This window comes from Hyperolius riggenbachi, chromosome 5, assembly GCF_040937935.1.
Source record: "Hyperolius riggenbachi isolate aHypRig1 chromosome 5, aHypRig1.pri, whole genome shotgun sequence".
In the NCBI taxonomy this organism is placed as follows: Eukaryota; Metazoa; Chordata; class Amphibia; order Anura; family Hyperoliidae; genus Hyperolius; species Hyperolius riggenbachi.
In genome coordinates this window covers 15,422,793-15,435,936 of record NC_090650.1, presented here as the reverse complement: position 1 = coordinate 15,435,936, position 13,144 = coordinate 15,422,793, and the positions used below count along the sequence as shown (strand labels likewise).

The 13,144-nt window shown below is 48.5% G+C and overlaps 1 protein-coding gene across 1 annotated transcript in view; it reads right to left on the bottom strand.

Annotated features, from left to right (window-relative positions):
* Positions 1 to 13,144, bottom strand: part of TSPAN13 (tetraspanin 13) — a 67,707-nt gene that overhangs the window by 16,655 nt on the left and 37,908 nt on the right. Inside the window, exon 2 of the mRNA XM_068235114.1 lies at positions 10,591 to 10,758. Within this exon, the coding sequence (XP_068091215.1) occupies positions 10,591 to 10,758 (168 nt within the window). The remainder of the gene's footprint in view (positions 1 to 10,590; positions 10,759 to 13,144) is intronic.

The following is a 13,144-nucleotide window of genomic DNA, read 5'->3' as shown; positions in this document are numbered from 1 at the left end:
CTATACAGAGCGGGAGGAGACCAGCGGCGCAGGGACGGAGGTGAGTTCCGCCTACAGCGCTTCCGTGCGCTGCGCACTCTGCATCTGAGGGGGAGAGGAAGGGAGGGAGAGGGCAGCTAGCGACCTACCTACCTACCTAACCTACCCTGGGGGGCCAGCTACCTACCTAACCTATCCTGGGGGGCAGCTACCTACCTAACCTACCCTGGGGGGCCAGCTACCTACCTAACCTATCCTGGGGGGCCAGCGACCTACCTAACCTATCCTGGGGGGCCAGCGACCTACCTAACCTATCCTGGGGGGCCAGCTACCTACCTAACCTATCCTGGGGGGCCAGCTACCTACCTAACCTATCCTGGGGGGCCAGCTACCTACCTAACCTATCCTGGGGGGCCAGCTACCTACCTAACCTATCTTGGGGGGCCAGCTACCTACCTAACCTATCCTGGGGGCCAGCTACCTACCTAACCTATCCTGGGGGCCAGCTACCTACCTAACCTATCCTGGGGGGCCAGCTACCTACCTAACCTATCCTGGGGGGCCAGCTACCTACCTAACCTATCCTGGGGGGCCAGCTACCTACCTAACCTATCCTGGGGGCCAGCTACCTACCTAACCTATCCTGGGGGGCCAGCTACCTACCTAACCTATCCTGGGGGGCCAGCTACCTACCTAACCTATCCTGGGGGGCCAGCTACCTACCTAACCTATCCTGGGGGGCCAGCTACCTACCTAACCTATCCTGGGGGGCCAGCTACCTACCTAACCTATCCTGGGGGGCCAGCTACCTACCTAACCTATCCTGGGGGCCAGCTACCTACCTAACCTATCCTGGGGGCCAGCTACCTACCTAACCTATCCTGGGGGGTCAGCTACCTACCTAACCTATCCTGGGGGGCAGCTACCTACCTAACCTATCCTGGGGGGCCAGCTACCTACCTAACCTATCCTGGGGGGCCAGCTACCTACCTAACCTATCCTGGGGGGCCAGCTACCTACCTAACCTATCCTGGGGGGCCAGCTACCTACCTAACCTATCCTGGGGGGCCAGCTACCTACCTAACCTATCCTGGGGGGCCAGCTACCTACCTAACCTATCCTGGGGGCCAGCTACCTACCTAACCTATCCTGGGGGCCAGCTACCTACCTAACCTATCCTGGGGGGCCAGCTACCTACCTAACCTATCCTGGGGGGCCAGCTACCTACCTAACCTATCCTGGGGGGCCAGCTACCTACCTAACCTATCCTGGGGGGCCAGCTACCTACCTAACCTATCCTGGGGGGCCAGCTACCTACCTAACCTATCCTGGGGGCCAGCTACCTACCTAAGCTATCCTGGGGGGCCAGCTACCTACCTAACCTATCCTGGGGGGCCAGCTACCTACCTAACCTATCCTGGGGGGCAGCTACCTACCTAAGCTATCCTGGGGGGGCAGTTACCTAACCTATCCTGGGGGGGCAGCTACCTAACCTATCCTGGGGGGGCAGCTACCTACTTAACCTATCCTGGGGGGCCAGCTACCTACCTAACCTATCCTGGGGGGGCCAGCTACCTACCTAACCTATCCTGGGGGGCCAGCTACCTACCTAACCTATCCTGGGGGGCAGCTACCTACCTAACCTATCCTGGGGGGCCAGCTACCTACCTAACCTATCCTGGGGGGCAGCTACCTACTCTAACCTATCCGGGGGGGCAGCTACCTACTCTAACCTATCCTGGGGGGCAGCTACCTAACCTATCCTGGGGGGCACCTACCTCATCTAACCTATACTGGGGGGCAGCTACCTAATCTAACCTATACTGGGGGGCACCTACCTATCTAACCTGGGGGCACTTAATTGTCTAACCTGTATTCGGGGCACCTAGCTAGCCTATACAGGTGGCAACTATACTGGCTACCTATATTGGAGGCACCTACCTAACTAACCTATACTGGGGGCACCTACCTATCTAACCTATGCTGGGGGCAACTATTCTGGCTACCTATATTAGAGGCACCCACCTAGCTAACCTGTACTGGCGGCGCCTGCCTATCTAACCTATACTGGGGGCAACTATACTGGCTACCTATGCTGGAGGCACCTACCTGGCTAACCTATACCGGGGGCAACTATACTGGCGTACCTATGCCTGGCTACCTATACTGGGGGGACCTATAGCTGGCTATAGGGATTCGGATATGTGTGTGCGTCGGGTGTTGCCGGGGGAGGGGGGGTTGTTGTTGCCGTGGGGGGGGGGGGGCCCACATCCAGATTCCGCATCGGGGCCCAGAGGTTTGTAGCTACGCCACTGGATGCTTCCCCCTCCCCTGTAGCTGCAGGCAGTCCAGTGCTGGCTCCCCCGAAGCATCCGGCAATCCGGGCTCGACAAGCCTGAGAAGGCTTGCTATATTTACCTTCCCTGGCTCCAGCGGGGGCGCTGTTGTGGCTCTCAGCACGGAGATAGGCGGAAATAGCTGATCTCTGTCGGGTCCGCTCTACTACGCAGGAGACTTGCGCCTGCGCTGTAGAGCGGCCCGACAGCGATCTGCTATGTCCGCCTATCTCTGAGCGGAGAGCCGATACTGCGCCTGCGCTGGAGCCGGGAAGGTAAATATTTACATCCCCGCTGTTCGGAGGGGCACAGCGCGACTGCCGTGGGACGCAGGAGGACGGGGGAAGCCACCATAGGATACGGAAGCTTCCCCCACCCGAGGCGAGTACCCCCCAGGGGAGCTTTTCTTTGCTACAGGTTTTCTTTAAGTCTATGCGACGTTCACAGTGTGGCGATAGCGTTACGTTGTAACGTGTAGTGTTATGGTAACGCACTGCATGTAGGTATTACCTCTAAAACGCACACGTCATCAGGTACAGGGAAGCATACTTTTCATTGTCTGTATGCTTCACTGTACCTACTGTCCGCAACGTAACGCGGCAGTCATTTTTTGTTGCGTTCCTGTTGAACAGAGAAACAACGCAATGTCCCACTGTGAACTGAGCCTCAGCCTCACCTGCAGAGGTGAACATCGTCCTGTTTTTATGAACATGACTCTGTAAGCAGTTATCACCTGATGTGTGTACAGTACAGAGCACCAGCTGCTCCCACTAATCAAACACAGCGCCATAGCATGACTCATGGCCACGCCCCTCCTGCAGATGCCTGGGGGCCGGTTACAACACGCTGCACTTTCCACGCTGTACACATCCTGGCAGCTCACTTTCGCTTTATAAGCACCTGCTGGAGCCGTCTGCAGCAAAGTACAAGAATAAGGAACGCCTTCAAGGACTGCAGGGTTTAACCTAATGAAATGGTTTCTATACATTCTAGAAGCCCTCTATAGTAAACTCCAAGGGACCAGGAAAAGTAGTTGAAGGTGGCCAAACATCAGATGACTTGGAGGCCTATCGACCACCCGATTATTATAATCAAATGAAAATTTGGTGCCGCCAACTGCATGTCCGTCCGACAATGCGACCAATTTAGGGACGAAACTGTTCGCACGAATCGGTCGGACATGCTGCAAGATGTCGGGGCCATCGCGGTTGGTGAAGTGCACGGCAGTAACGGTGAGCGACATCGGGAAAAGCGACGAACGCAACAAAACCTCTGGCGCTGTTCCCCTAATGTGTATTTGTGTGTATCTATACATCACCTGTCCTGTGTCGCGGACGGTGCCGTTGGTCTTCCGAATCCGCCGCTCTCCTTTACACTTCCAATATACGGCTGCACAGACACGTAGTTGGCCTGCCCTGTAGGCTAATGATGTGTTCTGTGCAGGGAAGAGAGGGTAGGGGAGGGTCAATGGGGCGGCAAAGACGTGACATCAGCAGCGGGTGGGGCGAACAAAGCTGTTGGCTGGCTGAATTGATCTGCCTGGCGGATCGCTGCCTGGGTGGCGGTCTTGGGTTGGAGGCTGCTGTATACACACCAGATTATCTGCAGAGGCGGTTGTTGTCGGCTGCCTTAGCTGACTTTAACTTAGCATGTGTACAGGCATTAATGCAAGTAATTTGTGTCAACAGTGAGTCAAATGGATAGTCTGGTTCGGGGACCTAGGGGGCCGTATTAAGTCTACTTACGCCCTGCGTGCTCGTATAGTTTGGTACATGACGGGAGCACCATGATATTGTTTGCACACTATAATGGACTTGCGCCCTTTAAAGTTATACTTAAGTCAAACAAAAAAAAAGAGTTTTACTCACCTGGGGCTTCCAATAGCCCGCTGCAGCTGTCCGGTGCCCTCGCTGTCTCCCTCCGATCCTCCTGGCCCCGCCGGCAGCCACTTCCTGTTTCGGTGACAGGAGCTGACAGGCAGGGGATGCGAGTGATTCTTCGCGTTCCTGGCCACAATAGCGCCATCTATTCTGCTATAGCATATATCATATACCATATAGCAGCATAGAGGGTGCTAATGTGTCTGGGAACACGAAGAATCACTTGCGTCCCCAGCCTGTCAGCTCCCGTAACCGAAACAGGAAGTGGCTGCTGGCGGGGCCAGGGGGATCGGAGGGAGACAGCGAGGGCACCGGACAGCTGCAGGGGGCTATTGGAAGCCCTAGGAGAGTAAAACTCATTTTTATTTTTATTTTTTACTTAAGTGTCCCTTTAAGGGATACTTGAACCTGTGTAAAAAAAATAATTCAGTCCTACTCACCTGGGGCTTCTACCAGCCCCCTGCAGCCATCCTGTGCCCTCACAGCCACTTCAGTCCTAGTTTCGTTTTCGCTGACGGGCTTACTGCGCCTGCGCAGGCCTGCCCACGCGTCTCATTCTATGCGTTCCCAGTGTCCGCTATAGCTCCCTGCGCAGGATGCTATTGCAGACGGGAACACCAAGGCAGCTACGCTTAGCCAGGCCTGGTCCCAGAACCAGACTAACGAAACTAGCTGGCAGCAGGGGACAGGAGGATCCGAGAGTGACTGCGAGGGCATGTGACAGCTGGAAGGGGCTAGTAGAAACCCCAGGTGAGTAAAACTGATTTTTTTTTTTAACACAGGCACAATTCCAAAGACACAATTCCATGATGCATACAACTTGCATTACCTTTGTAGGATTTAAAGAGGAACTCCAGTGAAAATATTGTAATAAAAAAGTGCTTCATTTTTACAGTAATGATGTATAAATGATTTAGTCAGTGTTTGCCCATTGTAAAATATTTTAAATCCCTGATTTATATTCTGACATTTATTACAGGGTGACATTTTTACTGCTGGAAGGTGATGTAGCTGCTGCTTGCTGTTGTGGCAGTTGGAAACAGCTGTAAACAGCCATTTCCCACAATGCAACAGGGTTCCCAGACAGGAAACTGCCAGGAGTACGTACTCAGAATTTCTTTGTGGGAGGGGTTTCACCACAATATCAGCCATACAGCACCCCCTGATGGTCTGTTTGTGAAAAGGAATAGATTTCTCATGTAAAAGGGGGTATCAGCTACTGATTGGGATAAAGTTCAGTTCTTGGTCGGAGTTTCTCTTTAAGTATCCCTTTAAAGAGAATCTGTAAAAAAACAAATCCCCTGGTGGGTTCTAACCTCGGGAGGGGGGAGACCTCTGGATGCTAATGAGGCTTCCCAGTCCTCTTTACAAGCAGCCATGTGAATATTTACCTACTGGGATCCTGCGCAGGCGCAGTAACAGCTTTCCGATGGACTCTGGCGGAAATAGCTGAGCCTGATCAGGTCTGCTCTACTGCGCAGGAACACGGTAGGTACTGTACATATAGCAGCAGCTACTGCGCCAGCGCTACAGCCGACCAGCTTGTCAGCTGATTTTTTTGAAGGCTGCTAGCGCTGGATCCCGGAGGATGAAGAGGACGGGGAAAAGCCTCATTAGGATCCAGAGGCTCCTCCCTCCTGTGGTAAGTACTCCCCAGCGGTTGGTTATTTTTGTCACAGATTCACTTTAAGGCAGATGGATAGTGTACTAGCTGAAGACACTGTTTTTACACAAGGGTTCAGTGTTCGAATCCAGGCTGGAGCCAGTTACCTATTCGGTAAGGAGTCCTTAGGCAAGACTCCTTAACACTCCAAGGTGGCAAACTTATTTTTTTTCCTTAAGTATTTGGTATAAATTGCCGTGTTGGCACTTTGGGCTAGATAAGTGGGTTTTGGGTCACTGCTATCAGCAGGAAGCGTCCAAGGACATACCTATAACTTTACCACTCTTGTTATAAAAATTCCTTCAGCTCAAGATCTAATGAACTTCCTGAAACAATATGTAAAATCTCTGTACAGATGTGTGATGTCATAGGTCAAAGGCTGGGGAGGGGAGGGGCTACTTTCTCATTTACTCTCTTTGTAGGCACCTGTTGAAATATGGGCCAAGACAAAGATCCTAAAAGAGAACACATAGCCCTGCTTTTTCTGTGTTTTAGTAAGTGAGCAAAATATTAGAGTATACCTGAAGTGAGAGTGATATGAAGGCTGCCATATGTATTTTCTTTTAAACAATGTATTTTGCCTGGCAGTCCCGCTGATCTCTTTGGCTGCAGTAGTGTCTGAATCACACACCTGAAACAGGCATGCAGCTAATCCAGTGACACGTCAGTCAGAGCACCTGATCTGCATGCTTGTTCAGGGTCTCTAAGAGTATTAGAGGCAGAGGATTAGCAGGACAGCCAGGCAACTGGTATTGTATAAAAGGAAATCAACATGGCTGCCTCCATATCCCTCTTTCAATTCAGTTGTGCTTTAAAGGACAACTGAAGTGAGAAGAATATGCAGGCTGCCATATTTATTTCATGTTAAACAATACCAGGTGCCTGGCAGTCCTGCTGGTTTATGTGGCTGCAGTAGTGTCTGAATCACAAACCAGTAACAAGCATGAAGCTAATCTGATAAGGTCAAAATCACCTGATCTGCTGCATGCTTGTTTAGAGGCTATGGATGAATGTTTTAGAGGCAGAGGATCAGCAGGACAGCCAGGCAATGTGCATTGTTTAAAAGGAAATAAATATGGCAGCCTCCATATCCCATGATAGACATTTAAAGCAGTGCTGGTCGGAATGGAAAAATCTACGCTTACGGATCATTACTCGTAATTTTACGCTATTACGCAATTACGGTTACGGCGTAGGAAATTATCTACGGTACATCACTATAATTACGCGTAAACTTACGCAGTTACACGTAAGGATACCGTAATGTAGGCGCTTAAACTACAATGTTACGCGTAGTGCCGTAATACCCATTAATGCGTATTTTTTTACGCATACGAACGATATGTACGCAATAGCCGTCAATGTGACAGTTATTGCGTACATATCATTCGTATGCGTCAAAACGTACGCTTATACTGAAGGGCGGGAGAAGATACTATTGGTTGCTTAGGATGTTGACTGATTGGCTACTCTTAGAAAAGGGGAGTTTTTACGTTAGTAATTACGCGTAAAATTACGCGTAAGTGTTCGTAAAATTACGCGTACCTACTACCTAGCAATTACGGTAGACAGTGTAATTACGATACCACTTTACTGCTTACGCGTAAATAATTACGCGTAAGACCGTAAGTTGCGCGTAGCGCTTACGCGTAAATTTACATTGAATTACGATGCGTAATTACGCTCATGCGTAATTTCGGCCCAGCACTGATGTAAAGCAGATTTTACAGGCATTTGCACTACTGGAATAATTTGCTGATCATTGAATCTTGCACACAGTATTTGGCATTGCCTAAAACAAACTTTGCTATATACCGTAATTCTATTTATGATATAAAGACAGTGGTTGAATATATATCGGTTTTATTTTCTGTATAAGCCCGGCGTAACCACTCGCATTATACTAGGGCGGACGTGCCAAGGTGGTAAAATCAATAATGCAGGCATGTTGCATTATTGATTACAGCCTCATTTTAATTTATATTAAGACGCAACTAACTACGGTGCCACTTTAGGTGTTATATTTCCCTCTGTAGTTTGTCTTGTCCATGGAGACATACCAGCCCGCCTTCTCCGCTCCACCAATGACCAGCGCCTATTCGCACCGCGCACATCTCACTCCCACGCTCGATTGCAGGACTTCCCTAGGGCTGCATCCAATCTCTGGAACTCGCTCCCACCAACCCCCAGACTCCACCCTCAATACCTTCAACAAGCCCTCAAGACTCCCCTTTTCATGCTCACATACCCCCCCTCCTACACCAGCACCATAATACTTTCTGCTGCCCACCCTCTCAACAGGCCCACATATTGTCTATACCTTCACCCTTAATGCTGGGCATACACAAGTCGATCCGGTGGCTCGATTAGCCGCCGGATCGACTCCCGCCGCGTCCCCGCTCGTCCACCCGGATCGATTCCCGCTCGTCCCTTCTTATCTTCCGCTCGATTCGCCTCCATTGTCCGCCCGCGGGTATCGAGTGCGGAATCGATCCCCGCAGTGATCGGACATGTTGGATATTTTCAAATGGCTCGATTGATAAGCCTCACTCAACGCCGTGTATGCCCAGCATTAGATTGTAAAGGTGGCCATACATCAGGTGACTTGGCGGCCGATCGACCAACCGATTTAATTATAATCCAAATTGGTGCCGCCAAGCGCTAGCCTAATCAACAATTCGACCAATTTCAGGTCGAAATTGGTCGCATTAGTCAACTGGGTATGCTGCAAGATGTAGGGCTGACTTGCTCGATCGGGTGTGCGGCAGTAACAGCGAGTGATATCGGAATGAATAACAACCGTGACAAGACCCCCGACGCTGTAACCCCCCCTAATGTACAATGTGACTGCCCAGGTGGCCAGTGCACTGTACATTACCTGTCCCTGGCCTCCGCTTGCTCCGGGCGCACTCCTTGCTCCATACGCGCACACCACGTGGCTGCTGGATGAACGGGGAATGATGTCACACGCGCCCATGGTACTAAGCAACCACGTGGCGTGCGTCTATGGACAAGCGGCGGACAGGTAATGTATATAGCATAGGGCACGGGGCGGGGACACACATTAGGCGGGACTGCAAGGCGGGGAACAAGGCAGACTCCGGATCAATTTCAGCATGAAATCGATGGGGAATTGGCCTGTGGTGTATGGCCAGCTGACAGATTTCTCTCCAATCAGATTTAATCAGAGAGGGATTGGTCTCTTAGTCGAATCTGCCCATCATTGCTAGATGTATGGCTAGTTAAAGGAATTCTGTGGAGTTAAAAAAACAAAAAACAAACAAACAAAAAAAAAAAGGCAAAACCAGACACTTACCTGGGGCTTCTATCGGCCCCCTGCAGCCATCATGTCCCACGCTGTCCTCCTACGATCACCCGTTCCCCGCCGCCGGACCCGGTCTAATTATCCCTTCAGCGAGACTGCGGCTGCGTGGCCGTGCGCTTCCGCTCGCGTCTCCGGGAGCTTCCTGAGCGGGAGCGCGCACTATTTGTCTTGTTAGACGAATAACTGACCGGTGCCGGCGGCGGGGAACGGAGGATCGTATGAGGACGGCGCAGGACATGGCAGCTGCAGGGGGCCGATAGAAGCCAGTAAGTGTCCGTTTTTGCTTTTTTTTTCCCCCCCACAGAACCCCAGTGAAAATAATGTAATAAAAAAAAGTGCTTCATTTTTACAATAATTATGTATAAATGATTTAGTCAGTGTTTGCCCTTTGTAAAATCTTTCTTCTCCCTGATTTACATTCTGACATTTAACACATGGTGACATTTTTACTGCTGGCAGGTGGTGTAGCTGCTGCATGCTTTTTTGGCAGTTGGAAACAGCTGTAAACAGCTATCTCCCACAATGCAACAAGGTTCACAGACAGGAAACTGCCAGGAGTACCACGGGCCTCAGAGTTTCTTGTGGGATGGGTTTCACCACAATATCAGTCATACAGCGCCCCCTGATGGTCTGTTTGTGAAAAGGAATAGATTTCTCATGGGAAAGGGGGTATCAGCTATTGATTGGGATGAAGTTAAATTCTTGGTCATAGTTTCTCTTTAAGCCTCTGGCAGGGCCCACCCCCGTAGTGTTTCCAGCTTGATTATGCAATCTTACTGTCTGTCACCCCTATTGTGGACTAGAACAGTCTATTTTGTCCAATGACACTGAACTACTGTTATCAAAGACATTTGCATGACCTTGTTTTGTTGTGAGCCACTTGTATATCCTACCTTATGTGTTAACCCTATTTATCTATTGTCCAGCGCTGCGTAATATGTTGGTGCTTTATAAATAATAATAATATGCAACTCAGCGACTGACCTATCGATCGATTTTGCACACCTTTGCTTTGCCCTTTCTTCATTCCAGTCAAGCAGATTCAATTATGGTCAGTTTGGCCTGGATGGCCATAAAGTGAGATGCTGCGATTGATCACTGTGGTTTGGGGGGGGGGGGGGGGGGGGGTTGTGGGGGATTTTAGGGTAATTTCCAGAGTCGTGAGTGACACGAAAGACGAGTTTCTCTGTGATTTCTTTCTGCGTCATCGTTGCTGCATGACAGAATCTCGTGTCTGCTCGGCTACAGACGGGAACAGCCCTTATGCAATATTCATAGCGAAGAGAGACAGGCGAGATGAGAATCCTACCGCCCGTGACAGCTTTACAATCATATGACACGTTATACGAGAAGGAGGCGTGGCCTAACATGACAAACACACGTTTTTACAAGGCAATAAAAGGATACGAAGAACAGCAACACCTGGTGGTGCTTAATGGCTCCAATCAGACCGACGAGAGCGATCAGGAACAGGAGGATGCCAACCGCCACGGCAACGCCGACCACCCGCAGGCTGGAAATCAGGCCGAACTCGAGTCCCCACGCGGCTACGCCAATCAGCAGGAGGCTGACCATCTGCAAGAGAACAGAGAGAGATCATTGGTCAGAGCTCACCAGATATCCATCACCGCACACAAGCCATCAGATCAACCGAGAGATTAATAACATTCAATATTTAATTTAAAGGACCACTTTATTGAAAAATTGTAAAAATGAAAACACATGCATATAAAATGTAAATTTCTTCAAGAGTATAGTTTACTGTAAATTACTTTTTTCCTCACTTGCAGCAGGCATTAAAAAGCAATTTAGATTAGTCAATCTGCTCATGGGAGTTTCTCAATATATTATGTATCCTTTACAAAAACACTCCCTGGAAAGGAGCTATCCTTATACAAAGATGTTGGCAAGTCTCCTTCATAGTTTGCAAACTATTCTGGCAGTTGTATTGAGAAACTCCCATTAAGTAAGTGTTTTTGTAGATAAAGAAATATCTGGGAATCTCCCATGAGGAGATTGATTAGTCCAAAATCTATCAGATCTTTCAGTGTTTTTGCACCTATCGTAAGTGACTGCGACATAGTAAAATGCACTATAAATTTATTTTTTTCCCTCTGGTCGGAAACTACATTTTATACGTACACATTTAAAATTTTACAATTTTTCAGAGGAATTTCACTAAGCAGAACAAAACTAAAATGCTGATTTTTTTTTTTTTTTTACAATATTACTTAATACAATTTTTTAGTCAGCGTTTGTACATTTTTCCTCGACCCTTATTTACATTCTGAACTTTATCACAGGTGATAACATCATTAATCCTGTCAGGTGCAGCTCTGAGGAATGTTTGTTTACTGTGAGTTCTGAAGTCAATAGAACTAATACCTGCTGTACCAGAATGCTCTGGGAGAAGAATTCTGCACAGCTAATCAGCCTAAGCTAAGCATCACAGGAAGGGCGGAGTTGCATACAATATACAGCAATATATACTGTAGATATAGGAAGTGTTTCTGATTCAGAAACCCGGAAAGTTACCATAAAAGTAGGGATCCTTACCAATTTACTACATACTACTATTTGCCATTACAGGGCCTAACAGTAATGAATAGACTGACTCAGGCAGGAGAAATAATGGTATTGTATGATCTGGGTCTAAAAATGTGCTTTAATAGTATGGTTCACATCAGCAGAGACACTCAGCAAATCAAATCACTTTAATTATCCTTAAAGTGAACCTGAGGTGAGAGTTATATGGTGGCTGCCATATTTAAACAATACCAGTTGCCTGGCTGTCCTGCTGATCCTCTGCCTAACACTTTTAGCCATAGCCCCTGAACAAGCATGCAGCAGATCAAGATTAGCTGCATGCTTGTTTCTAGTTTGATTCAGACACTACTGCAGCAAAATAGACCAGCAGGGCTGCCAGGCAACTGGTATTGTTTAACAGGAAATGAATATGGCAGCCTTCATATACCTCTCACTTCAGTTGACTTTTAAGCAGCCTGAATCTCTGCCACTAGGTTTAAAGGTCACTAGAGCTTTATTACAGTTCTGATCCAGGTCCACATCATGCCTGAGGAAGGAACAGACATTTTTGAAAGCTTACAAGAACAACAACACACAGTCAGCCACTAATGGTACTTCCTGAATTTGCTGGTTTTAGGCCAGCACAGATGGGCACCGAGAGGCTAATAATACCAACATGCGTGCAACATCAGTGCGCACTGCATGCAGCCTGGCACTGGACCAATCATGCACTTACTGTTCAATTTAACTGGCACAATTCCATGATGCATACAATTTGCATTACCTTTGTAGGATTTAAAGAGGAACTCCAGTGAAAATAATGTAATAAAAAAAGTGCTTCATTTTTACAATAATTATGCATAAATGATTTAGTCAGTGTTTGCTCATTGTAAAATCTTTCCTCTCCCTGATTTACATTCTGACATTTATCACATGGTGACATTTTTACTGCTGGCAGGTGATGTCACTGGAAGAAGATGCTGCTTGCTTTTGTAGCAGTTGGACCCAGCTGTAAACAGCTGTTATTTCCCACAATGCAATGAGGTTCACAGACAGGAAACTGTCAGCACCATGGTCCTGACATCACACTGTGGGAGGAGTTTCACCACAATATCAGCCATACAGAGCCCTCTGATGATCCGTTTGTGAAAAGGAAAACATTTCTCATGGGAAAGGGGGTATCAGCTACTGATTGGGATGAAGTTCAATTCTTGGTTACAGTTTCTCTTTAAGCCTGGTACACACATCAAATTTTGATTGGCCAAGCAATGATCAATTTTACCCGCTCTATTTTACCTACACAATCTGGTTCATAGAATTCAGAATCTCATGGCCCTCGGCTCCTTCTACATGGAGATGGCAAAATTGGCTTCACATTCATCTTATTGGCCAACTGTAATCAGGAGCTCAACTTGCTTTAATCAATCATCCGGCC